The sequence below is a fragment of the Ptychodera flava genome, chromosome 15 (assembly GCF_041260155.1).
Source record: "Ptychodera flava strain L36383 chromosome 15, AS_Pfla_20210202, whole genome shotgun sequence".
Lineage (NCBI taxonomy): Eukaryota > Metazoa > Hemichordata > Enteropneusta > Ptychoderidae > Ptychodera > Ptychodera flava.
In genome coordinates this window covers 19,017,083-19,042,793 of record NC_091942.1, presented here as the reverse complement: position 1 = coordinate 19,042,793, position 25,711 = coordinate 19,017,083, and the positions used below count along the sequence as shown (strand labels likewise).

The following is a 25,711-nucleotide window of genomic DNA, read 5'->3' as shown; positions in this document are numbered from 1 at the left end:
GTGTGACATAAGTTAATGTCCATGTACCAACTTTGAATAAAATCGGTTGAGGCTTGCCAGAGTTATGGCTCTCGATATGAAAAAAACATAACAAATTGCCACCATATTGCCATATTGGATCATATTTTGAAACAAATCGACGTCCATATGTATAACATAACTCAAAGTCCTTTTACCAACTTTGAAAAAATTCACTTGATACATGTCTGAGTTATGGTTCTGGAAATGAAAAAAAATAATATAAACCTGATATGAACTGAATATGCTCACGTGTTTACAACAGGTTCATTAATAGTAGTAACCTTCACAGAACAATAAGATATGTGTTATCACTATATGTAAGCAGGTTTTTTCAACTTCGCACAGTACTCTCAGAGTTTAATCACTAATTACAAAACTTTATTTAATATGCAAATGAGCTGTTAATTAACTTGACACTGCTCAATGCTTCATGGCACAATTAGATATCCATCAGATCAACATTTGTAGCACGTTTTATTTAATTTAGTGCTGTAATTTTAGAGTAATGTCACTAATTACAAAGTTCATTAAATATGCAAATAAACCCTAAATTAACTTGACACTGTTCAATGATTCAAACACAATTAAATATTTATCAAATCAATTTCTGCAGCACGTTTCACAAAATTTGGTAATTTCAGAGTTATATACCTAATTACAAAGTTTATTAAATATGCAAATGAACCCTTAATTAACTTTACACTACTAAATGCTTTACAACACAGTTAGATATCTGTCAGATCAGTATATGCAGCAGTTTTCATGACGTTTGATGCAGTTATTTCGGAGTTATATGACTAATTATAAAACTTCATGATATATGCAAATGAGCTAATTATTAACTTGACACTGCTCAATGCTTCTCAGTACAATTGGATATTTATCAGATCAACATCTGTAGCAAGTTTCATGAAATTTAACGCTGTAATTTTGGAGTAATATCACTAATTACAAAGTTCATTAAATATGCAAATGAACACTTAATTATGCCACATGATGCCGTATGTTGTGGGTTCGAACCCGATTGAAAGCTAGCCGTAATTTCATTTAAAGCAATTAACACTTCATCTGTTAAGAGTTTTTATCACTGACTAAAACAATTTTCATTGCTATGTCGCTGTTTTCACAAGATACTGACCGTTTGATCTTGGAAAGTTGAGTTGCTTTACATGCAGCCAACACACACCGGTGCGGTGACAGACAGTTCACTATGCTATGCCTAGCTCTGCATGGCAGAGCTGTGTGTTACCGGCGTTAACTGCCTCCCACCACAGCCCTGCAGACTGATATAGAAAACCAGATATGAACTGAAAATGCTCACGTGTTACATTATATATTGAAGTTATGTGTAAATTTGAACCTTTGCCACATGTTTGCAACTTCATTCAAATTATTATGATCAAAATAATGAACAATAATCACCGCCGATTAATTCTAAAAGGTCATGAAGTATACAAATATGTAATTAGCTGAAATAAAAATATTAAAGTTACCCTTGACTGCTCTTATGTATCACCACTTTATATAGCAAGTGTAATTACCGTTGGCCAAGTCCTTCAAGCCATATGTGCTGAGCTGTGAAAGCTCATTAGATATGCAAATTATAAATTAGCTGACATGAGAATGTGAAATGACTTTCCATATGTTTTAACCTAGTACCTGGTATAATCATCAATGTACATAGCATGTTTTGCCAACTTGATCAAGTATATATCCCTAATAAGCAAAGTTCATTAAATATGTAAATTAAGAATTGGCTTAAGTAAAAATGCTTAATGATTGTCAATAATGTTGTATCATGGTATCTGCAATATGTGTAGCAAATTTTGTCAACTTTGGTCAAGTCAATTCATATATATATCTCTAATTAGGAAAGTTCATTAAATATGCAAATTAGGAATTTGCTGAAGAGAAAATGCTTAATGACTTTCAATAATGTTGTGTTATAGTGTCTTTAATGTATATAGCAAGTTTCATCAATTTTGATCAAGTCAATTTAGTTAAATATCCCTAATTATGAAAATTCATTTAATATTCAAATTAGGTTTTGGCTGAAGTAAAAATGTCTTTTGACTTTCAATAATGTTATATCACAGTATCTTTGATGTATATAGCAAGTTTCAACAACTACAATCAAGTTAATTCAGATATATATCCCTAATTGGGAAGTTCATTAAACATGCAAATTCGGAATTGGCTGAAATAAAAATGCTTAATGACTTTCAAAAATAGTGTATCATAGTGGCTTCAATACATGTAGCAAGTTTCATCAACTTTGGTCCAGTCATTTCAAATATATATCCCTAATTAACAAAGTTTATGAAATATGCAAATTAGGAATTGGCTGAAGTTAAAACGCTTAATGACTTTAAATAATGTTAAATCATAGTATCTTTAATATACATACCAAGTTTGGTTAATTTTGATCGAGTCAAATCAGACATATATCCCTAGTTAGGAAAGTTCATTAAATATGCAAATTAGCATTTATCTTTCATGTCACCCCTTAATGGTTCCCACTGCTGATATATCTTGGTGTGATCAACATTTGTAGCAAATCTCATCAAATTGTGTGTAGTCGTTTTAAATGTATATCCGTTTTTTCTAAAATCATTAATTATGCAAATGAGCAAAAAGTATGCAAGCCACACCCACCAAAAACTAATCAGTTCTTGCCATTTGCTAATTGAATATATGTACCAGATTTGATTCTGATCTGATAAGCCGTTTTTGAGATATCGGACCAACAGACAGACACACAGACAGACAGACGGACAGACAGACAGACAGACATCGCTGCGACATATGCTCACGTGTGTAAACACGTGAGCAAAAAACCGCTGGTCTTCCTGCAGAAATACGGCGGGCAGTTTCTCCGTCGAAAACAGCTGATTTTGAATACAAATTTTGCATTGATCTTTGTTTTTGAGCACACCCACCTCCCCTAGGTACATGATATGCCCAGCCGCGCTTGTAAACTTATGCAAAGCCTACTTTTCTCTCTCTGGCGAGGGAAGCGTTCGTATCCGCCGCCATTGTTAATCTCATTCAACCCATGAGCACTCGGGCGAAAACCAGCGTGAGTCTAAACCATATGGAAGGCGTATGACGTAACAGTATAGCGCCACGTACGGCGAGTATTTAGAGAAAAATAAAAAGCAAAAAGCAACAAAAAACAAAGTGAAAGAAAGCTAGAATTATTAATAGCTGAACGCAATTAGATATTTGTGCAATGCAAAATAAAAAAAAAAATAAATAAACAAACAACAAATGCCTGTGAAACGCGTCCGAGCTGAGCAATGACGTCATAAGCGTGTCGCAATGCATTCTGGATAATGAAGGTAAAATTTGTATATAGCATGTTCTATGGTAGTAATACGAAAGAAAGAAAGAAAGAACGAAAGAAAGAAAGAAAGAAGAAGAAAGTGAGCAAAAATAACAGTTCCAGAGCTGGCCTCTGGAACTAATAATCGACACCCATGTGAGGCGTGTAATTAGAACAATCAGATATCTGTTATATCATTATATGTAGCAGGTTTCATCAATTTTTGCACAGCACTCTCAGAGTTCAATCACTAATTACAAAACTTTATCTAACATGTAGATGAGCTAATTCTTAACTTGACATGCACAATGCTATTACATATTTTTCAGATCATATCTGTAGCAAGTTTCATCAAACGTAATGCTCTAATTTTGGAGTAATATGTCTGATTACAAAATTCATTAAATATGCAAATGAACCCTTAATTAACTTCACACTACTAAATGTTTTACACCACAGTTAGATATCAGTCGGATCAGTATCTGCAGCAGATTTCATCACATTTGGTGCAGTTATATCTGAGTTATATGACTAATTACAAAACTTCATAAAATATGCAAATGAGCTATTTGTTAACTTGACACTGCCAAATGCTTGTCAGTACAAATATATATCAGATCAATATCTGTACCTGATTTCACTGACTTGGGTGCCGTAATTTCAGAGTTATATACCTAATTACAAAGTTCATTAAATATGCAAATGAACCCTTAATTAACTTCACACTACTAATGCTTTATACACCACAGTCAGATTCAGTCGGATCAGTATCTGCAGCAGATTTCATCACATTTGTGCATTTGGTGCATTATATCGGAGTTATATGACTAATTACTAAACTTCATAAAATATGCAAATGAGCTATTTGTTAACTTGACACTGCCAAATGCTTGTCAGTACAATTAGATATTTATCAGATCAATATCTGTACCAGATTTCACCGACTTGGGTGCCGCTATTTCAGAGTTATATACCTAATTACAAAGTTCATTAAATATGCAAATGAACCCTTAATTAACTTCACACTACTAAATGCTTTACACTACAGTTAGATATCAGTCAGATCAGTATCTGCAGCAGATTTCATGACATTTGGTGAAGTTATATCGGAGTTATATGACTAATTACATAACTTCATAAAATATGCAAATGAGCTATTTTTTAACTTGACACTGCCAAATATCTAAGTATAATTAGATATATATCAGATCAATATTTGTTGCAAGTATCATCAAGTTTTGGTGCAGGAATTTCAGAGTTATGTCACTAATAACAAAAGTTCATTAAATATGCAAATGAGGAAGATAATTGACATGACACTCAAAGTACAATCATTATGTTCTGAGACTGTTATCTGTGAAAGTTTCATGAAATTTGTTGCAGTATTTCTTGATATATGTCTACACTGTCATTTACCATCTTTAAAGGGAAACCATTGTATGGAAAAAAACGATATTGCATAACTTCATTAATATGCAAGCCACACTATCCAAAATCTAATCAGTTCTTGCAAGTAGCATATGGTACCTGTCCACCAAATCTGATATGAATCTGTGCAGGCGTTTTTGAGTTATCGTGTAAACAGACAGACAGACAGACACACACACATGGACAGACAGACAGACATCGCTATGACATTAGCCCACGTGTTCACACACGTGAGCTAAAAAGCATACTGGAAAGTATTCAATGTATACTCAGATCCTGTATAAAGCATCATTCTGGAAAAACTCTTGCAGATCCTACTGCACATGCCGCGGGTAAGAAAAAATGTAAGCAATATGTTGCCCAAAGAAATAGTTGGTAGTGTCGGTTTACATTTCTGCTTGAAAGGTTCATGAAAATGCCAGGTTAGAATTGTCGACAGTTCCAATTTAAAGTGGCACTCACACTTGGTAACATTTTTAAAGCACATTTTTTTAATGCCAACGTCGATATTTGACGAGGCAACTGCGCGCGGATCGCGAGATATTGATAAAAACATGTCCTCAAAAGAGTTAAAAATTGAATTCCGGTGGCCCACCTAAATTCAGCTTCCGAACATCGACCGTTCGGCACTGGGGCCATTTTCAACTAAGCTATGGAGTATGAGTCTACGCTTAGGCTACTGTACGCCACAGTACCACTTGCGTCAGTGATAGGTCATGCCCGTGGGAGAAAGCTGAGTCTTACTGACTTGGCGTATAAACGAAAAACAATTTTTCTGATTCCACCAGAATTGCAATCATTCCACCAGAATTGCAAAGGTGACTAGCACAGATAGGTGCGGTTGATACATAGGCGGCCGCTGCGTGAGTATGCGCGCATACACCACGCGGCGGCCGCTATGTATCGAACCACGCGTACTGTGTGGCAGACGACAAAATGTAGTCATCGAGGCGGCAACTAATATTTACACGTAAAAACTGACGTTTATGTGGTATTGGTTAAAAATATAATACAACCATTTAGAATAATGAAAACAAAAGAAACTACCGAGTAGTTTTTAAAAACTTACCTGAGGTAAAGGCATAATGCTGTATATATAAAGTCTTTGGAGAGGGAAGAAAATTAATTGCGTCGTTCGAACTTATTGTAGACTCCCTAGAATATCGTCAATCAGCACAACAACAAACCTTCGGGGGATTTCGGGTCAAAATTAGAACGATCGTAAAACTTCGGGATGTGAAAAATACGCTCGGGAAATGACATGTTTTTATCGATATCTCGCGATCCGCGCGCAGTCGCCAAGTCAAACATCGACCGTTGGCATTAAAAAATGTGCTTTCAAAATGTTACCAAGGTGTGAGTGCCACTTTAAGACTTATACACAAAACTACATGACTTTACAATAGCCATGCAAAAGGTCTTTGCCAGTCTAGTTCATCATGATTACAGAGTCTTAATTTGACTCACGCAGTCTAACCAGATGACATACAGTCAAGTCTGAGACTGTGAAGAAAATTTACTGCAGACTCTGAGTCAGACATATGTATATTCTGGGGACTCTTCAACTGTACAGTCCAACTAGATGGCTAGCTAAAGTCAGAATTCAGGGAGTGAAATCGCCCCAGATTGAGACAGTAACATCAGTATCACACTTTGCTTGTGCTAACTTGTGGTATTCACATTTGCTTAACAGCTGAACCATTTGATCCTGCAGACTAAATTGGAGCTGAGGAGACAGCTTAGTTCTGCATGTCTATGAAATAGTGTGATGGCAAAGTATTGTATAACTTTGTGTTCTTCTCACAAGAACTGCACTTCAAAATCTGTATCATTGTTTGCAATCATGCATGAATCTCATATAACAAATAAAGTTGAATGTACAAAATGTTTTAAACACAGTAAAAGCTGTGTTTATTTTATTTTCAATCACACACATATTACATGGTCCGCAGTCAGTCTTATTCAGAGGATTGGTGTTTTCAATAGATATAGAGTTTAAATTGAAAAATGTCCAAACCAATAAGCAATAATGGGTGAAATAAATGTCTGGCAAATGATGCCATGATGAAGGTACAGTTTGGTACAATATAAAGACAGTCCTACATGGTGATGGTTTCCAATGAGTTAACATCAACAGCAAGGGAACTAGATATGAACTGAATATGCTCATGTGTTTTACAACAGGTCATTAATAGAAGTACGCTTCACAGAACAATGAGAAAATATATTATCACTATATGTAGCAGGTTTTTTTGTTTTTTTTTGACTTCGCACAGTACTCTCAGAGTTTAATCACTAATTACAAAACTTTATTTGATATGCGAATGAGCTGTCAATTAACTTGACACTGCTCAATGCTTTATGGGACAATTAGATATCCATCAGATCAACATTTGTAGCACGTTTTATTTAATTTAATGCTGTAATTTTAGAGTAATGTCACTTATTACAAAGTTCATTAAATATGCAAATAAGCCCTACATTAACTTGACACTGTTCAATGATTCAAAGCACAATTAAATATTTATCAAGTCAATATCTGTAGCAAGTTTCACCAAATTTTAGTGCCAAAATTTCAGAGTTATATACCTAATTACAAAGTTTATTAAATTTGCAAATGAACCCTTAATTAACTTTATACTACTAAATGCTTTACAACACAGTTAGATATCTGTCGTATCAGTATGTGCAGCAGTGTTCATCACATTTGATGCAGTTATTTCGGAGTTATATGACTATTTATGAGACTTCATGGAATATGCAAATGAGCTAATTATTAACTTGACACTGCTCAATGCTTCTCAGTACAATTGGATATTTATCAGATCAACATCTGTAGCAAGTTTCATCAAATTTAATGCTTTAATTTTGGAGTAAAATCACTAATTACAAAGTTCATTAAATATGCAAATGAACACTTAATTAACTTCACACAACTAAATGCTCTACACCACAATTAGATATCTGTCGGATCAGTATCTGCAGCAGATTTCAGCACATTTGGTGCAGTTATTTTAGAGTTATATCACTAATTACTAAACTTCATAAAATATGCAAATGACCTATTTGTTAACTTGACACTGCCAAATGCTTCTCAGTACAATTAGATATTTATCAAAACAATATCTGTACCCAATTTCACTGACTTAGGTGCTGTAATTTCAGAGTTATATACCTAATTACAAAGTTCATTAAATATGCAAATGAACCCTTAATTAATTTCACACTTCTAAATGCTTTACACTACAGTTAGATATCAGTCGGAACAGTATCTGCAGCAGATTTCATCACATTTGGTGAAGTTATATCGGAGTTATATGACTAATTACAAACCTTCATAAAATATGCAAATGAGCTATTTATTAACTTGATACTGCCTAATGCTTCTAAGTATAATTAGATATATATCAGATCAATATTTGTTGCAAGTATCATCAAGTTTGGTGCAGGAATTTCAGAGTTATGTCACTAATAACAAAAGTTCATTAAATATGCAAATGAGCAGATAATTGACATGACACTCACAGTATCATCATAATGTTCTGAGATTGTCATCTGTGAAAAGTTTCATGAAATTTTGTGCAGTATTTCTTGATATATGTCTACACTGTCACTACCGTCTCCATAGGGAAACCATTGTACGGAAAAAACGATATTGCATAACTTCATTAATATGCAAGCCACACTAACCAAAATCTAATCAGTTCTTGCAAGTAGCACATCTGACTTGAATCCGTTCAGGCGTTTTTGAGTTATCGTGTAAACAGACAGACAGACAGACACACACACACACACTAACACACACACACACACACACACACACACAAACACACACACACAGACAGACATCGCTATGACAATAGCCCACGTGTTTACACACGTGAGTTAAAAAGGAACATGTGTAATAAAAGATTAAGGGGACACTGCACCCAATGCAGCGTAATTTCTCAAAATCACAGAAATGTTACATTTCAGAAAATAGTATCAAGTTTTTGAGTTAAATGAATTTTTATCATTAAGACAAAAATTGAGGTTTTTTACCCCAAATTATACACCGCTTCATCCTTCTAGGAAAATACTGCTACCATAGTACACTTCATATTGTCTGCTTTTTGAAAATATATAGTATGAGGGGGTGTCGTTGTCATCTTAGATGAGGAAAATTCCTTTGAAAAAAACTGTGTTGGCAACATGCAGCTCTGCATTAAACAGCGATTTATCAATACTACTAATTTTATCACCAATACAGAAGGGGTCATCCTTGTAAGTTTTATCAGTCCAAAGGTTTACCAGCATCTTCAAAACAGCGATACAAAGTCTGTGCATAGAATCCAAAGCAATGCCTCTAATGGTGTAAAATTTGGGAATGTCAATGTCAAACTGAAATGTTTAATTCCTCTGGTTACTACCGGTACAACCAACTCTGTACCTTTTTCAAAATCCCATTTCTACAAGAGCGTAGGAGTTTTCTTGATGCCACCTTCTTTTATAAATGTATGTTCTCTTTTTATAACAGCTCCGAAATTCTAGAGCGTATCTGTTTGCATGTGCCTTCTCGCCTTTGCGCTCAAAGCAACATTTTAAACCTAATGTATCAAGAGTCAATGCTCATTCTTCAGCACTTTACAAAGAACTATGAAAAATTTGAATAATATTTAAACAATGAGACTTTTGATATTTTTAATTCTAACTATGGGCAATTTCGCAGATTTTATAAATGTATGTTCTCTTTTTATAACAGCTCCGAAATTCTAGAGCGTATCTGTTTGCATGTGCCTTCTCGCACTTTGCGCTCAAAGCAACATTTTAAACCTAATGTATCAAGAGTCAATGCTCATTCTTCAGCACTTTTACAAAGAACTATGAAAAATTTGAATAATATTTTAAACAATGAGACTTTTGATTATTTTAATTCTAACTATGGGCAATTTCGCAGATTTTTATTTAATAATGTTTATCTATTTTAGATCTGTATTTTTTACCAGTAATTGTTTTTTTTACTGTGTTGTTACTGCCTTTGTTTCTTTGTTGTGCTCTCTGTTAGTTTCTCTTTGTCTTTTGCTGGAACTGTAATTGGTGTGAAAGCCTGTTGTTCCCAGCCAGTAAATAAAAAATACCCTCAAGCTTAGGACAGTGTGCTCACATTCGGTTTGAATTGGTCCATTCGAAAAATATTGAAACCAGGAAAAACAAGAATGACAAAAGCAAATAAGGTCTCAAACTTAGGTACTGGAGGTCATCTCTAGGAACAATCAACTTCTATAGCAATGGGACAAGCAGATCCTTAATACATAAGCAACTGTCAACAACAAAAAATAGACAGAAGGTTTAATAAAAAGAAAAGATGCGAGTGGGTAAAAAATGTACAAGGGATCTGGCAAAAAAGTAATGCTACCACATCAATCTTGTAGACCCTCCCCCTCCTGAATATCAAATGTTCCACCCCTTGGTATTACATAAGGCCAGATTACAGGAAATGTATTTCCAATCTTGGGGAGTTTTTAATTAATGCGATAAGTGTTATCATTCTAATGTAAACAGCACTTAAGTTAGTTACAGATAGTGAAATGCCTTCCACTGTCTGCAGTGATTACAACATCTGGAATTTTCCTGGATCCAATTTCTCATCAGTTCTTGTATGTCTTACATAGAAAAGTTGCAAAAATTGGTCCGCAATGAAAAATTCACCTCAGCTTTGTTTTCTGGATCAAATTTTCCTACAAATTGATACCAAATATGACAAAATTATGTTCACAGCCTTCGAAATTGTCTCACAACATATCCTGGGTTGGTGTAGGTCATTTAAGGTCACAAACTGAGAAGATTACCTAAAATAAATTTGGGTGTTTCCTAACACTTTGAGCAGAAAATGTATCAAATAACATCCTCAGGACTTTATACCAGGAAAGTATTTACAACCTTGCAGCTATCAAACAAGTAATTTTGAGAACAAGTTTTTTTGGACCAAAAATGACAATATTGTCTTAAAAATACAAATTTGTATATTTCAGGACAATTTCCGCATATCTAACTATTGTCATCTCTGTACGTCTGTGTACCAAATATAAAAGCTGTCTGTCCAGGGGTTTTAAAAAGAAGATACTGTTTAAGATTTTTTGACCAAAAATGACAAAATTGCTCCAAAATAGTAATTTTCCCAATTTTGTCATAATTTCAACAAATTAGAAGAGTAACTACCCTTGCAAAGATCCAACCCAAATTTGGAAGCGATTGGCTGGCGGTTTCAGAGAAGAAAAATTTTTACTGAAAATGAGAAAAATCACCAAAAAATTCAGCAAAAATACAAAATTGAGGATATCTTCACAATATTTATAAAAACTGTATAAGGTTCACCTACGGTACTTGAACACAAATTTTCAAAGCAATCAAAACAGCGGTTCTCGAGATATTAATTCTTGACCATTTTCACATTTTGTAAGTTCATTTGCATAATTTTGGCAATGCAGACTTCATTTGAACAAATCCCATCTATAGCCCAGGATGCATCACACACAAAATACCAAGCTGAAATGTGCAGCGGTTTGCGTGTTTTTGATGTTGACGAACATACTGTACGTACATACATACATACATACATACACACATACATACAGACGCCATCGACTTCAGCTTATATGATAAACTCACATTGGTATAAGCAAATGTGAGCTAATAAATACAAGCGATCTAACGGCAGATATATAGCTTCACTGTGTTTATGTAGAGAATAACTAGATTTGACACATGTTGATGAAGAAGGTGGAAATCTTTGATAGCTCAATTAAGTAGCCAGAAAAAAGTGGCTAAAATAGCTGCAACAAGTCATCGTTGATGACACAGTCCCCACTTGTTAATGGGTACTTTGATTGCAAGTCCTCAGAGAGGATAGAGTCCTCTTCATTAATTAGGCCTGTGATAAAATAATCAAGGTCAAAGGTCATCGAGGTCACATGGCATTTTGAAAAAAAAAATGTATTGCTAATTAATCCCTATATGCCAAAAATCAGACCTCTAGCTCCAATCGCGTGTCCAGAATTAGATATGTGCATAATTAATGAGGTAAAGCGTTTGTTATCATAAGGTCTCCCATCCTACTAAATATAAAGGACATAGCACTTGTGGTTACTTATTATTGACATAACGTATATTTTAGGTAAAAGGTCATCGAGGTCACATAATTTTTGGTCAAAAATTTCTATCATATAGTTATCCCTATATACCAAAATTCAGATATCCAGCTCTATTGGCTTGCTCAGAAATTCGTTATATATTACTAAGTTAATCTATAGAAACCTGTATACCAAATTTCAAAGCTATCAGACCAGTACTTTTCGAGAAACACATTTTTTGACCAAAAATAGAAAAAATAGTGGCAATGTCACTGTTCGCTCCCATATAGTTTATCAAAACAAGCCAACAATTGTATGAAACATGGACATTCATACAGACAGACTGACATACACAGACTGGCAAAGCATGATGACATTGGTCCTCAAGTGTGCCTTGGCCAATGGAGAGTGATAAAGATATAACAAACAGCTGAATGTAATGATAAAATAGTTTAAATATAGGCCTACAGGCACTGAAGGTGAATATTTACAGCAATTTGATTGGTTTCTTTCCCTTTTCTACTTCTGTGATAATTTTCAAGATGATCATCTGCAAGGCAAGTTTATGTATCGACATCAGACAAATATGTATGTTTTACAAGCACACAGAAACCTGTTCTTGATTTTTCATTTATAATATTTGACAAGACTGAAGTACATAACATGCAACCAATGTTTACATTTTGCCCATACACCAGATACATTGAGAGATTTCAACATACGATCATTAACTCAGAAACCCTACAGGGAAAAGTAAACATTGTTTTCTTTCAGAACAACTGGTGCAGCAACATCTGGAACAATTTACAAACTTAACAGGATGACGACACAAGAGAACTTGACAATTCCTTTCACATCCTTATCTAACTTGACATCTGAAACTAAAATACACTGCATGGTTAATTGTGCACAAAAATACATCAGGGGTGGACCATTTGATAAAGGGGGTGTCTGGAAGATTGATGAGGTACCGTACATTATCTTTTTCATCCAATCAATTGTACATTTTTTTCCCCACTCTCCCACCTTTTCTTTTTGTCAAACCTTCTCTGGCTGATTTTTTTATTGACATTTGTTTGGAATTTTTTTCAAAATCTGCCAGGACGCCCCTCCCCCAGGATATTAAACGGTCCACCCCTTTGTATTGACCATCTTTGCATGAGATATACAATGACCAGATGGCAGGAAGTGTGTCAACTATTTACAACCTTGATACTCTTAAACATTGAAAAAATTTTTGAACATATTTGTTGGAAACTAAACCTGCTAAAATCACCTCAGCTATGTTTTCTCAAATGATATTTTTTAAAGCATTTCAATGCCAAATACAGTTTACCATATCAAATGCATACTAAATCACCACATTATATACTCTTAGTTCCAGTAGGTATAAAATTACCCCCAAAAATCTTAAAAATACAAAATGAAAGATATCCCTGTAAAATTGACATATTGAAAGTTACCCAAAAAATTCAAAATTCCAGATTTCAGCCTAATTTCAATATATTATATTAACATAAACCCTAAGAACCTGTTTACTAAATATCAAAGCAATCAGACTGGTAAATTTTGAGAAACAAACTTTTTGACCAAAAATGAGAATAACTGCCCCCCAAAAATACAAAATTGCAGATTTCATCCTAATTTCAGTATATCTTATTAACATAAACCCTAGGAACCTGTACACCAAATATCAAAGCTACCAGATAAGTATTTTAGGAGAAAAAATTTTTTGACCAAAAAAGGCAAAAATTGCCCCAAAAATATAAAAATTGCCAGTTTCAACCTAACTTCAATACATTATATTGAGATAAATCTTAGATACCTGTATACCAAATATCAAAGCTATCAGATCAGTAGTTTTTGGATAAAAAAATTTTGACCAAAAATTGGGAAAATTGCCCAAAATTACAAATATGATAATATCAATGCAATTTGTACAAACTTGACTGAGGTCATCCTGAGGAACATGACTATTAACTTTCAAAGCGATCAGACGAGCGATTTCAGAGAACAAGATTTTTTGACTAAAAACAGAAAAAAATACCCTAAAAATACAAACATGCAAATTTCACCCAAATTTCTGCACACATAATTTAGAATACCTGAAGGAATCTAAAAACTAAGTTTCAACCCAATCTGACCAGATGCTTACTAGAGTTTTAGCCATTGCAGGATTTTTCCTTTTTCCCCTCATTTGCATATTTTTGGCACTGACATGTTCATTTGAACAAATTCACATCTCCACCCCTAGGTGCACCTGTACACCAAATACTAAGACGGCAGCTGTTGCGGTTTAGGAGTTTTTGATCTGGACGGACTAACAGACATACATACATACATACATACATACACACAGACGCCATTTTGCCACCTTATAAGAATACCTCCCATTTGCATATATACATATGCATATATGGGAGCTAAAAATTGCCCCAACAACATTGCAAGATTTCATCATAATTTCAATAATTATCATTAAGTTCATCTATAGGAACCTGTTTATCAAATTGCAAAGCTATCAGATGAGTAGTTTTGGAAATACACATATTTGACCAAAAATGGCAAAAATTGCCCCAAAAATACAAATTATAGATTTCATCAGAAATTCAATATATATTACCAAGTTAATCTATAGAAACCTGTATACTAAATTTCAAAGCTATCAGACCAGTCCTTTTTAAGAAACACATTTTTTTTACCAAAAACGACAAAAATTGTCTAAAAATACAAATATGTAAATTTCACCATGATTTGAACAAATCTAAATGACGACTCCCTAAGTAAACTGCTTCAGTATCAGGCCATGGCCGGCACCAGCAAAAGTATCTTCAACATCCTGTGGATGACATCGATGTCCAAGTTCAGGGAGTCAGAAGTTCCTGCGTCTGCCGTTGGTTTTAGAAGTGCAAGTTGTTTGTTTACAGTCAAGTGGATTGTAGAAAAAGACAGTGACCTTCTGTGACAGAAATAATAATTGTATTTTTCATATTTTCAGTGGTTTTAGACCATTATGTTTTCAAACACAAAGTGTTGAATTTTAATAAGTTTAGAGCCACACAATCCTGCAAAATTTGGCTCGTTCGCACTTTAATGTTGCAGCACAGCATGCTGCGGTTTAGAACACTGACCGCAAAAAAGTAGCAAAATGTGTGACATGAATGCGCCAATTTTGACAATGCATGCATGTACTGTGTGTAGAACAAATGAACAAGTACAGTTGTCTTTGAGTGTGATAATCTTAATATTATTAAACGGATGATCTCTTTTTGGGGATCTAGTGGCCCTGAAAAGGGCTGTTTGGTTTTGATTATCTAATGATCAGTATACTGCTTCAGTATCAGGCCATGGCCAGCGCGCCGGCAAAGTATCATAACATCCTGTGGATGACAATGATGTCCCAGCTCAGGGGGTTCAAGAAATTCTTGCGTCTGCAAATGCAGTCTCCTTAGCCTTCGTGACCGTGAACAGGATTGGAATACTTTGGCAATGTCGATCATCAGCCGGCATCGCTGGTAGTAAAGATTTTCTAGCATTAGGTACCTGGAGAAATCAACTGACAAACTGATTCTGGGTCAGTCTTGGAGATCGAGTTTTTTGCGAAACGAAAGGGTGTTTTTTAGACGTTTTCTTTGAACTTTTTTGTCTCAAATCTTCTTGTACATACTTAATACGTAGACCAGGGTAATTTTTTGGAATTTTTTTTTCCTTTCATTTCACCTTTAAGTCCAAAATTTGACTCTATTCTCTGAAACCTTAAATTTTTTTTAAATTTTAATTTTTTTTAATTTTTGAATTTTTTAATTGACAGCCAAAAATGTAGTTATTTAGCTATTATAGACAATAGTCTATAGAAGCTATTGGGATGGGTATCCGTCCGGCGTCCGTCATCAGTCTGTATGTATGTATGTATGTATGTATGTATGTCCGTTTGTGAGGCGTCCGTCCACTCAAATATCTTGAGAACCGCAGTACTTACTGATTTGATATTTGTTGTGTAGATGAAAAATATGATTATGAGAAACTTTTTTTAATTTTTTGATATTGTTGGAAATATGCAAATTAGTGCCAAAAAAGGCATTTTGGTTAAAAAATCATCTTCTTCATAACGCTGGTCAGACAGCTTTGTTATTTGGTACACAGGTCCCTAGGGATAACCTAAGTTGAATTTGTTCAAATTGTGATGAAATATGCAAATCTGTATTTTTAAGGAATTGTTTTGTCATTTTTAGTCTAAACTTTATTTCATCAAGCTTTGATATTTGGTACACAGGTTTCTACAGATGAACTAAATATGACATATTGAATATATGATGAAATCTGCAATTTTGTATTTTTGGTGCAATTTTGCCATTTTTGGTCAAAAAATGTGTTTCTCAAAAATACTTGTCTGATGCCTTTGATATTTGGTATACAGGTTCCTAGGGGTTGTCTTAGTGTGATATATTGAAATTTGATGAAATCTTCAATTTTTGTATTTTTGGGTCAATTTTTACCATTTTTGGTCAAAATATTTGTTTCTCAAAAGTTACTCATCTGATAGCTTTGATATTTGGTATACAGGTTCCTAGGCTTTATCTTAATGTAATATATTGAAATTATGATGAAATCTTCAATTTTGTATTTTTGCAGCTAATTTTGCCACTTTTGGTCAGGCCATCCTGAAATGAGCTATCAAAGATATCTACCTTCTTCATCAATACATGTGTCACAAAAAATTATTCTCTACATAACACAGCAGAGCTCTGTCGACTGTTGGGTCGCTTGTTTTTTCAAAACGCTGGTCAGACAGCTTTAATATTTGGTTTACAGGTCCCTAGGATGACCTTAGTGAGATAATTTCATACAGTCAGAAAATACTTAATTTTGTATCCATGTCTATGGTAGCTTCAGGGACTTTGGCCCTATGTTTGTAGAAAAAAATATCAAAAAATCAAATATCCACTTCATCTACGTGATTTTGGATGAAAGCCATTTGAAACAAGTCATTGACAATGACATAGTCCCCACTTTTACTTTAATTACAAGTCCTCTGAGAGGAAAGAGTCCTCTTCATTAATTAGGTCTGTGATTAACAAGTCATCGAAAGATGACACAGTCCCCGCTGTTTACATTGTTTGGAATGTTTAGTAGCTGTAAACTACTGATAATTGTGTTAATGTTGAATTCTGAGTATCATGTCAATAACATTCAACATCTAAGAATTCCTAGGGTTTCTGCGAGCCCTCGAGGCAAATATCTCCCTTGCTCTGCCGTACGGGAAATCGGCAACACACGGCCCTTCCATTGAGAGCAACATCAAATTATCTACATTGCCGTCGGAAAATCTACTACGGGCTCCTGTTTTAGCAGCTGAAGCCCTTTTCGCATGCAACCAAGGATACAGGAATTACTACTGCAATACATGTCAATTGTCGAACTGCAGGAAACCTTTCCGCATATTCTTGAATTAGCAAACGACATGACTGCGAGTTCTCAGCGTAAACTTCGCTTGTCTGAAGTCGTTTCTAAACGCGTTGCCGTGAGTGCTCACGGTTTACGTAGTCTGATCCAAGATGATCGATGAAGTTTCAAGTGCCTCGATACCGTAGTCACGGAGTTCATTGTCAATCTCTGGGTATTTACTTGCATTTATGACTTTGTCAAGACACAATAGGATATTAGTACATGTAGTACAGTTGGCAGGAAATCGCTCCTCCGTTCGCTGTATCAAATGTTCGGCGCGATGAAGCGTCGACGCGAGTTTGCACAGGCAAAGCGGATGACGCAGCTCTCATTAGCATATATCAGGTCGTGTGGTTGGCTTCGATTTCTTCTCTGAACTCGCGTTCATGATTCCTTTACATCTAACACTGTCCGTAATTCTGCGATGGTCGACTGTATCATTGGTTGTATTATCGAAAGGTTGCATTCATGATTCTTTACATCTAACACTGTCCGTAATTCTGCGATGGTCGACTGTATCATTGGTTGTATTATCGAAAGGTTTGCATCCTGACTATGAAAGACAAAATTACATTGGTCAATGATCGGCATCATCACATGCATGTCATGGCTATACGAACGAATATTGTTTGCTTCAACAAGCCGTCTGCAACGTTGTTATTTGCGGCATTCATCACCAAACTCCAAAAACAGCGCGGGCCTTCGCACCGTTACGCTCCACCAAGGGATAGCCATCGGGCAGAGCATGGCTCCTTCAGACTTTGAAAGTCGACGTTCTTTCTCGAGTATTTTATTTCGATCCCGTACTAGCCGTTCTTTCAACTTCCGAGTAGCGAAAAAAGTTGAATATTAATGACGGTTTTTCGGTACTGCATTACTTTGCGGACGGCATCATTCGTGGCCAATGCAGTCGACGTCGAACGCCGCCTTCATTTTTTCGTCCCGTCATGACGGACCGTCTGATCCAACAGATAGATAACTTTGTCAAACAGCCACATTTCAGAGCACGTGTTCACTGCATGTGATCACCAGCGATTCAAATCGTCTGACCATACCATTATTTATGGGAGCCCGCATAAACAACCGTAGTGCTTGTCAACGATGACGTTTAAAACTGACGAGATGACATTTTTTGCAAATTACTAAAGCTTTCTGTGGCTCTCGTTCATCACGACAGACAACGCTTGACGCCTAAAACTCCTAAAACTGACCAACCGAAACCGTCACCAGTCCTGCGAAATACCTTTTGGAATCGACTACAACCTTTGCTAGCGTCTCCCCCATAAATAATCGTACAGTCCGGTGATTTACGTCATCAGTGTATTTACATGATCCAAACATTGGCTTCAGATTCGGATTCAGAGAAAAAAAGTCTGAATAAAAGACATCAAGAGTAATTTTGGTGACTAAATTGAATTATTTTGAGATAATAAGGACTGTGCATCAAGAGACCATATGGTACTACATTTATGCCCAGTTACAAAACGATCGCTTCACAGATGCCACAGAAATCGTTGATGACAGGTGCACGGACGGAAGGACGCCGGGACGGACATGACCTAACCCATAAAGTCCCGCTTGCGGGGACTTAAAAATACTGCGATACAGATGGGGCTTAATGGCCAAAAATGAGTTCCATGGTGGTGAAAACAAAAAACCAATGTAAGCCGCCATACTAATTACAAAAGGTCATTAAAATGAATCAATTAGTACTTAATCGACAGGATGCTGCCAAACATTTTTGCATCCTATCCTAACACTGACAGATTATCACCGGTACCATATTTCATAAAGTTTGATGCAGTACTTTGGACATTCACCATAAAAAAAAATCCATTATGTAAATGCAAACTAGCAATTAATTTATATCTATAAATGATACCACTAAGTGTCATTGATTTGTATTTACAACACTATGAGATCAAAATCTGTACCAAGTTTCATCAACCTTAACCCTTTTCCTGCCAGACAGCATCACTTCCCCATTAGCCAAGTCAGTAAAAAGCGGTATTGAGCCAAAGCATGATGTATTTTCACCCACTTGGCTTGGTCTGTTGTAGCGTCTTTAGTAAAACAAAATCAAGTTTACAGTATTTGTGTTTTCAACAGCCTTCAAATGTTCAATGTTATGTTAAATACACCATATGGAATATGTTGTGTTTCATTATTTTTAATCATCTTGACCTGATGGTGAAATATGGACTTGGCAGGAAAAGGGTTACCGCAGTATTTGTGGATATATCACTCTAATTAGGAAAGTTCATTACATATGCAATTAAAAATTAATTAACTTGACACTGATAAATGTATTTTTCATTGTTAAAGCAATGTGAGCTTAACATCTCTACCAAGTTTCATGAAATTTGATGCAGTATTTCTTGACATATCAGACTAATTACGAAAATTCAATAATTGACATGATACTGCTACATGCCGTTAAACAAATTGATGTGCATATGTATGACATCAGCCATTGTCCTTGTGCCAACTTTGAATGATGCTGGTGGAAATATGTCTGAGTTATAGCTCTGTACATGAAAAAATCGTAACAAAATGGCCACCAGGCAGCCATTATATTGCATTGGACTGTGAAACCAATAGACATGCATATTTATGACATGATAGGTCAATGTCCTTGTGCCAACTTTGAAAAAAATCAGTTGATACATATCCAAATTATGGCTCAGGAGATGACAAAATCATAACAAAATGGCCACAAGGCAGCCATATTGCATTTGATTGTGAAACCAATTGACACGCATATTTATGACATTGGTCAATGTCCTTGTACCAACTTTGAATAAAATCCGATGAGACATGCCTGAGTTATGGCTCTGTACATGAAAAAATTGTAACAAAATGGCTGCCATGCGGCCATATTGGATAATATCGTGAAACAAATTGACGTACATATGTATGATATAGATCAATGTCCTTGTACCAACTTTGAATAAAATCGGTTGAGATGTCCCTGAGTTATGGCTCAGTACATGAAAAAATCATAACAAAATGGCCGCACGGCGGCCATATTGGATCGTATCACAAAACAAATCGACGTGCATATGTATGACATATGAAGTAATCCTTGTACCAAGTTTGAATGAAATCACTCCAGGCATCTCTGAGATATCTGTGAATGGACGGACGGACGCACGGACGGACGCACGGACAGACGCATGGACATGACCAAATCTATAAGTCCCCCAGACAGTGTCCGTGGGGACAAAAAAGAATTGGCACAGGCATATCTCAGATATCTGCATTCATGAGCCCCTATGAATGGACACAGCATTAATATTAATTTCATCCTGGAACGCCTGTGGATCATACCTGGGGAGCCTGTGGATGGATACCAAATACAGGAAAGAAAACGGCCGTCACACAGCCATTTTTGATCGAATCATTACAAAAATTGTCATGCATATATATGTGATAGGGATTAATATATGTACCAACTTTCAATGCAATCGCGCCCGGCATCGCTGAGAAATTTACGTGAACGAACACACAGTCGTCAAATATAGGAAACAAAATGGCCGCCAGGCAGCCATTTTAGACCGGATCAAAACAAAAATCAATGTGCATATGTATAACATATAGAGTAATCTATGTACCAAATTTGAATGGAATCGCTTGTAGCATCACTGAGAAATTTGCATGAACGTACACACCGACATCAAATACAGGAAACAAAATGGCCACCAGACGGCCATATTGGATCGGATCGTAAAACAAATCGACGTGCATATGTATGGCATAGGTAATAATCCTTGTACCAAGTTTGAACGAAATTGCTCCAGGCATCTCTGAGATATCTGCGTGAACGGACGCACGCACCCCACGCATGCACACACGGACATGACCAAACCTATAAGTCCCCCCCTGGACGGTGTCCGTGGGGATCAAAAATTCTTTGCATGAACATACAATAGAAAAGCTTACTTTATCTACGACACTCTGGGCTAATTCATAAATAGTCTTTCCTTCTTGTGGATTTTCCGTCATATATTGGTATTCGTCATAAATGGTATGCTGCCATTTCTTCGAATTCCATGTTTAATTCTGGTTTTCTTCCATATAAAAGATACACTTGTACCTTTTCCGTATATTTTCGCTCCCGCAAGTGTGACAGCAACCAAAGAGTTTTCATACCTGTTTTGTTGAGAAAAGAATATATATGGGATGGTCTTGACTATTTAGATCTTTGTAAGGGGTCAGTAAGGCAAGCTTTTCTTTGCGCCCATGACTCGACACTAATAGATTTCTGGGAACCTCAGACATGTCTTTCTGTCCAAGCCACCCTTTCCCTAGAAGTGTCTTAGGCTCAAAAAGTTCCTTATTTCTCACGCTCAGGTTGAAATACACTTTTTTCCCACAGGAACATAGCACATTGGGAACTATTGTCACTTTGTACACGATTACTTGTAATTTTCATTTATTCATCCCGTTAAATAATTCTCTGAATTTTTTAATTATGAAAATAGCAAGTAATTGTTATTTCCCGACAAAACACTCGAGCGACATATAGTTCTGATAGAATGAACTACATTGGCTTCAAAATATGTCATTTATTCACGGACAGGCAACAAATATACTCCAAAAGAGTTAATGGAAACAGACATATTATTTTTACCATTTCAAACTGTTATCAAAGTGGAGAAAATACAGATTCTGGAATGAAACAAAATATTGACAAACATGGTTACTAATCAGAGATCAAATTTCATTTAAACAAATTGTTCATGACATTACCAATCTTACCTAATATATGGTGGTTCTTCTTCCATTGCATGCCTGGTTGTCCACCTTGTAGTGACGGAAACTATAAATATAATAATAATTTTATTTTAATCTCTTTTCTCTACTCTCTTGAACAATTACATGTATGATACTACAGGAAACGCTATAATTGTAACTTCACCATCAAATGTTAGGTCTAAGCAGTATACTCTTACAAATTTGTAGGCAACAAATGTCTACAGGTAATGTTTGGAAACAAAGCAACTTTTGTACAGACAACAAAAATAAATAGGTCATTACATACAAAAATAGCTTCAAGGACACTGAAGCTCCTCAAGTGTGAGGCAAGTTGAAGTAGTTGGTTGTTGGTAAGCAGTAATTGACTTGGAGGCATGGGGTTTGGATACGGGATACACAAGATTTGTGTTAGATACATTTAATTTATATACGGCATCAGGGTTCGAAATTTATTTTTTTGTTTGGTGGTCAAGTTTGACCACCAGATTCAAATTTTGGTGGTCAATCGCAAAATTTGGTGGTCAAAAAATTGATCATATCAGAGTGTAAATCTTGTGGAGGTTGGGGTCCATGGGGTTGAATAGTGGGGTGTACATGCTGTTTTGAAACCATTTCACCATGCTGCTTTACATGTATGTTGGATGCCCAGTAAATCCACTGGAAAATTTTCAGTCATTTACAGATCAACTTGACTGCTGCATGAGTGACTGACTGACTGGTTATATGCAAAGGACTTGAGTTACAGATTTTAAGTTTTGACAGAATTACTGTGTAATAAAGAATGACAATTACTGCTGATAACATGACAATTATTGCATTTTTTTGGATTATTATGAAGTTTTGTAAGAGTTTTGTACATTGATCTGTGTCACTTAAATGACTAGACGAAATTTGCTAGGAGATGTTATTCAACGTTTGCAGACTTTATCACAATAATCATAGCAGTAAACAGTAAAACAAAGAGAGAACATTGTCTATCCAAAGGAACACTCAGTTGAGTAGTGGAGTGGGGTTGAAGGACTGACATTGACCACAGTGGAGGGACTGTGATTGAACAGACAAGACATGTACCAGTGTTTCATCTAGGATGCTACACCAGGGGGGGGACTGGTCCCCCTCTGCAGGATTTTTGAGGGGGATTTTAAAATTTGGGGGGGGTTTAACTAAAACATATAATCACGGCTTTACATGTAAGTTTTAATGTTGCAATGATGTCACTTGTGATGCCCATACTACAAGCCATAAATCACTTGCTTACACAATCCAAGATGCTGGCTGCAAAAACCATCCTATAAGATGTTTTCAAAAGTCAACAAATTTGAGTATCTCTGTTGTGAATGTATGTAGAGCTTAGAAGAGTGGCGGTTGGCTCATTAATATTAATAAGCATTAATATTCCTGGAAAAATTGTAGCGTAATTTGTATGCTACAATATTCTGTATGTTTGTTAGCAGCTGGCCATTTCCACTGTACATGAACCTTCAAGGGATTTTTTCATTTTTAAATGATTATGAACTGTGTGCTAAGAAAAAATCTTTAGTAGTTATAAAGGAATGTTTTCCTATCTTCTGAAAAAATAACATATATTTGTTTGTCACGTTTTTACTGTGCTTATATCATCCCTAACCACCGTAGAGTTTGGATCAAGATTGCCCTATACAAACCAGTTAGCTGTATTTTCTAGTGACCTAGCTGTAGTCTTGTGCGCAGACTCAGTAGAGTTAAAAGAACAACTTAGGTCTCAGTCTGCCGTGTTGTGAATGTGGAGTTTCTCGATGTCAGATTCGCTCCATGCGCGATGGGTCGCCCCCTTCTACGCACAATTGGCGGCGCGCAGCACACGAAAGAGGGGGAATCGCGCAGCCTAGATGAAACACTGATGTACCACTTCAACTGCTAAAATATCTATCTCTGGGGACAATATATTGTTTCTGGATACTCCTAGCAATATAAACTGTGAGAGGCATGTAAGATTTACAGCTCTGCAGTGCACTATTGTGACCTCCAAAACTTGGTGGTCAATTTTGGACCACCCAAAATAGAATCTGGTGGTCCAAATGAGATAATTGTTGGTCTTTTGACGCATGACCACCGGTATTTCGAACCCCTGGGCATGATTGGCGCATTAATATAAAAATAGTGACAATATCACTGTTCGCTCCCATATAGTTATCAAAACAAACAACAATTGTATGAAACATGGACCTAAATACAGACAGACTGACATTCACAGACTGGCACAGAGTGATAACATTGACCCCAAGTGTGCCTTGGCCCATGGAGAGTGATAAAGATATAACAAAAGGCTGAATGTCATGATAAATAGTTAAGTATAGGCCTACAGACACTGAGGGTGAATATGTTACAGCAATTTGATTAGTTTCTTTTCGTTTTCTACTTCTGTGATAATTTTTAAGACAATCAAACTGCAAGGCAGTTTTAATATGTATTGACAAATATGTTATCTTTTACAAGCACACAGCAAACTGTTCTTGATTTTTCATTTACAATATTTGACATAGACTGAAATACATAACATGCAACCAATATTTACATTTTGCCCATGCACCAGATACATGGAGAGATTTCAACATACAATCATTAACTCAGAAACCCTACAGGGAAAGTAAACATTGTTTTCTTCCAGAACAGCTGGTACATCCACATCTGGAGCAACTTACAAACTTAACCAATTACACAAGGATGATGACACAAGAGATAAAGTTAAGAAATTTAACTGTGGTGAACTTGACTATTCCTTTCAAATCCTTACCTAACTTGATTGACATCTTAAACTAAAATACACTGCATGGTTAATTGCACACAAAAATACATCAGGGGTGTACCATTTGATAAAAGGGGGTTGTCTGGAAGATTGATGAGGAACATCTTTTTTATCTGATACATTGTACATTCTTTTTTTCCCACTATCCCACCGTTTCTTTTTGACAAACCTTCTATGGCTGATTTTTTTATTGACATTTGTTTGGATTTTTTCAAAATCTGCCAGGACCCCCCCCCCCCCCCCCCATCACTCTTTAACATTGAAAAAACTTTGAATATATTTGTTGGAAACCAAACCTGCTGAAATCACCTCAGCTATGTTTTCATTATTTTTTACCGCATTTCAACACCAAATACAGTTTACCATTTCAAATGCTTACTGAATCACAACATTATCTTAAACATAGGGCCAATGTCCCTGAAGCTACTATAGACATGGATACAAAATTAAGTATTTCCTGACTGTATGAAATCATCTCACTAAGGTCATCCTAGGGACCTGTTAACCAAATATTAAAGCTGTCTGACCAGCGGTTTTGAAAAAAACAAGCGACCCAATAATCGACAGAGCTCTGCTGTGTTATGTAGAGAGCAACTTTTTGTGACATATGTATTGATGAAGAAGGTTGAGATCTTTGATAGCTCATTTCAGGATGGCCTGACCTAAAATGGCAAATTAGCTGCAAAAATACAAAATTGATGATTTCATCATAATTATGTATAAAAATGTATACCAAATATCAAAGCTATCACATGAGTAACTTTTGAGAAACAAATATTTTGACCAAAAACGGCAAAAATTGACCCAAAAATACAAACATGGGGCCGGGGGCACCGACGT

At 35.8% G+C, this 25,711-nt stretch overlaps 2 protein-coding genes across 2 annotated transcripts in view; both read right to left on the bottom strand.

Annotated features, from left to right (window-relative positions):
* Nucleotides 1-21,470, bottom strand: part of LOC139151429 (uracil-DNA glycosylase-like) — a 41,796-nt gene extending 20,326 nt beyond the window's left edge. The window contains exon 1 of the mRNA XM_070724227.1: nucleotides 21,271-21,470. Coding sequence (XP_070580328.1) covers nucleotides 21,271-21,333 — 63 coding nt within the window. The 5' untranslated portion in view covers nucleotides 21,334-21,470. The remainder of the gene's footprint in view (nucleotides 1-21,270) is intronic.
* Nucleotides 21,347-25,711, bottom strand: part of LOC139152270 (uncharacterized) — a 186,530-nt gene continuing 182,165 nt past the window's right edge. The window contains exons 9-10 of the mRNA XM_070725413.1: nucleotides 22,090-22,150; nucleotides 21,347-21,480 (exon numbers count right to left, since the gene is read on the bottom strand). Of these exons, the coding sequence (XP_070581514.1) occupies nucleotides 21,347-21,480; nucleotides 22,090-22,150 (195 nt within the window). The remainder of the gene's footprint in view (nucleotides 21,481-22,089; nucleotides 22,151-25,711) is intronic.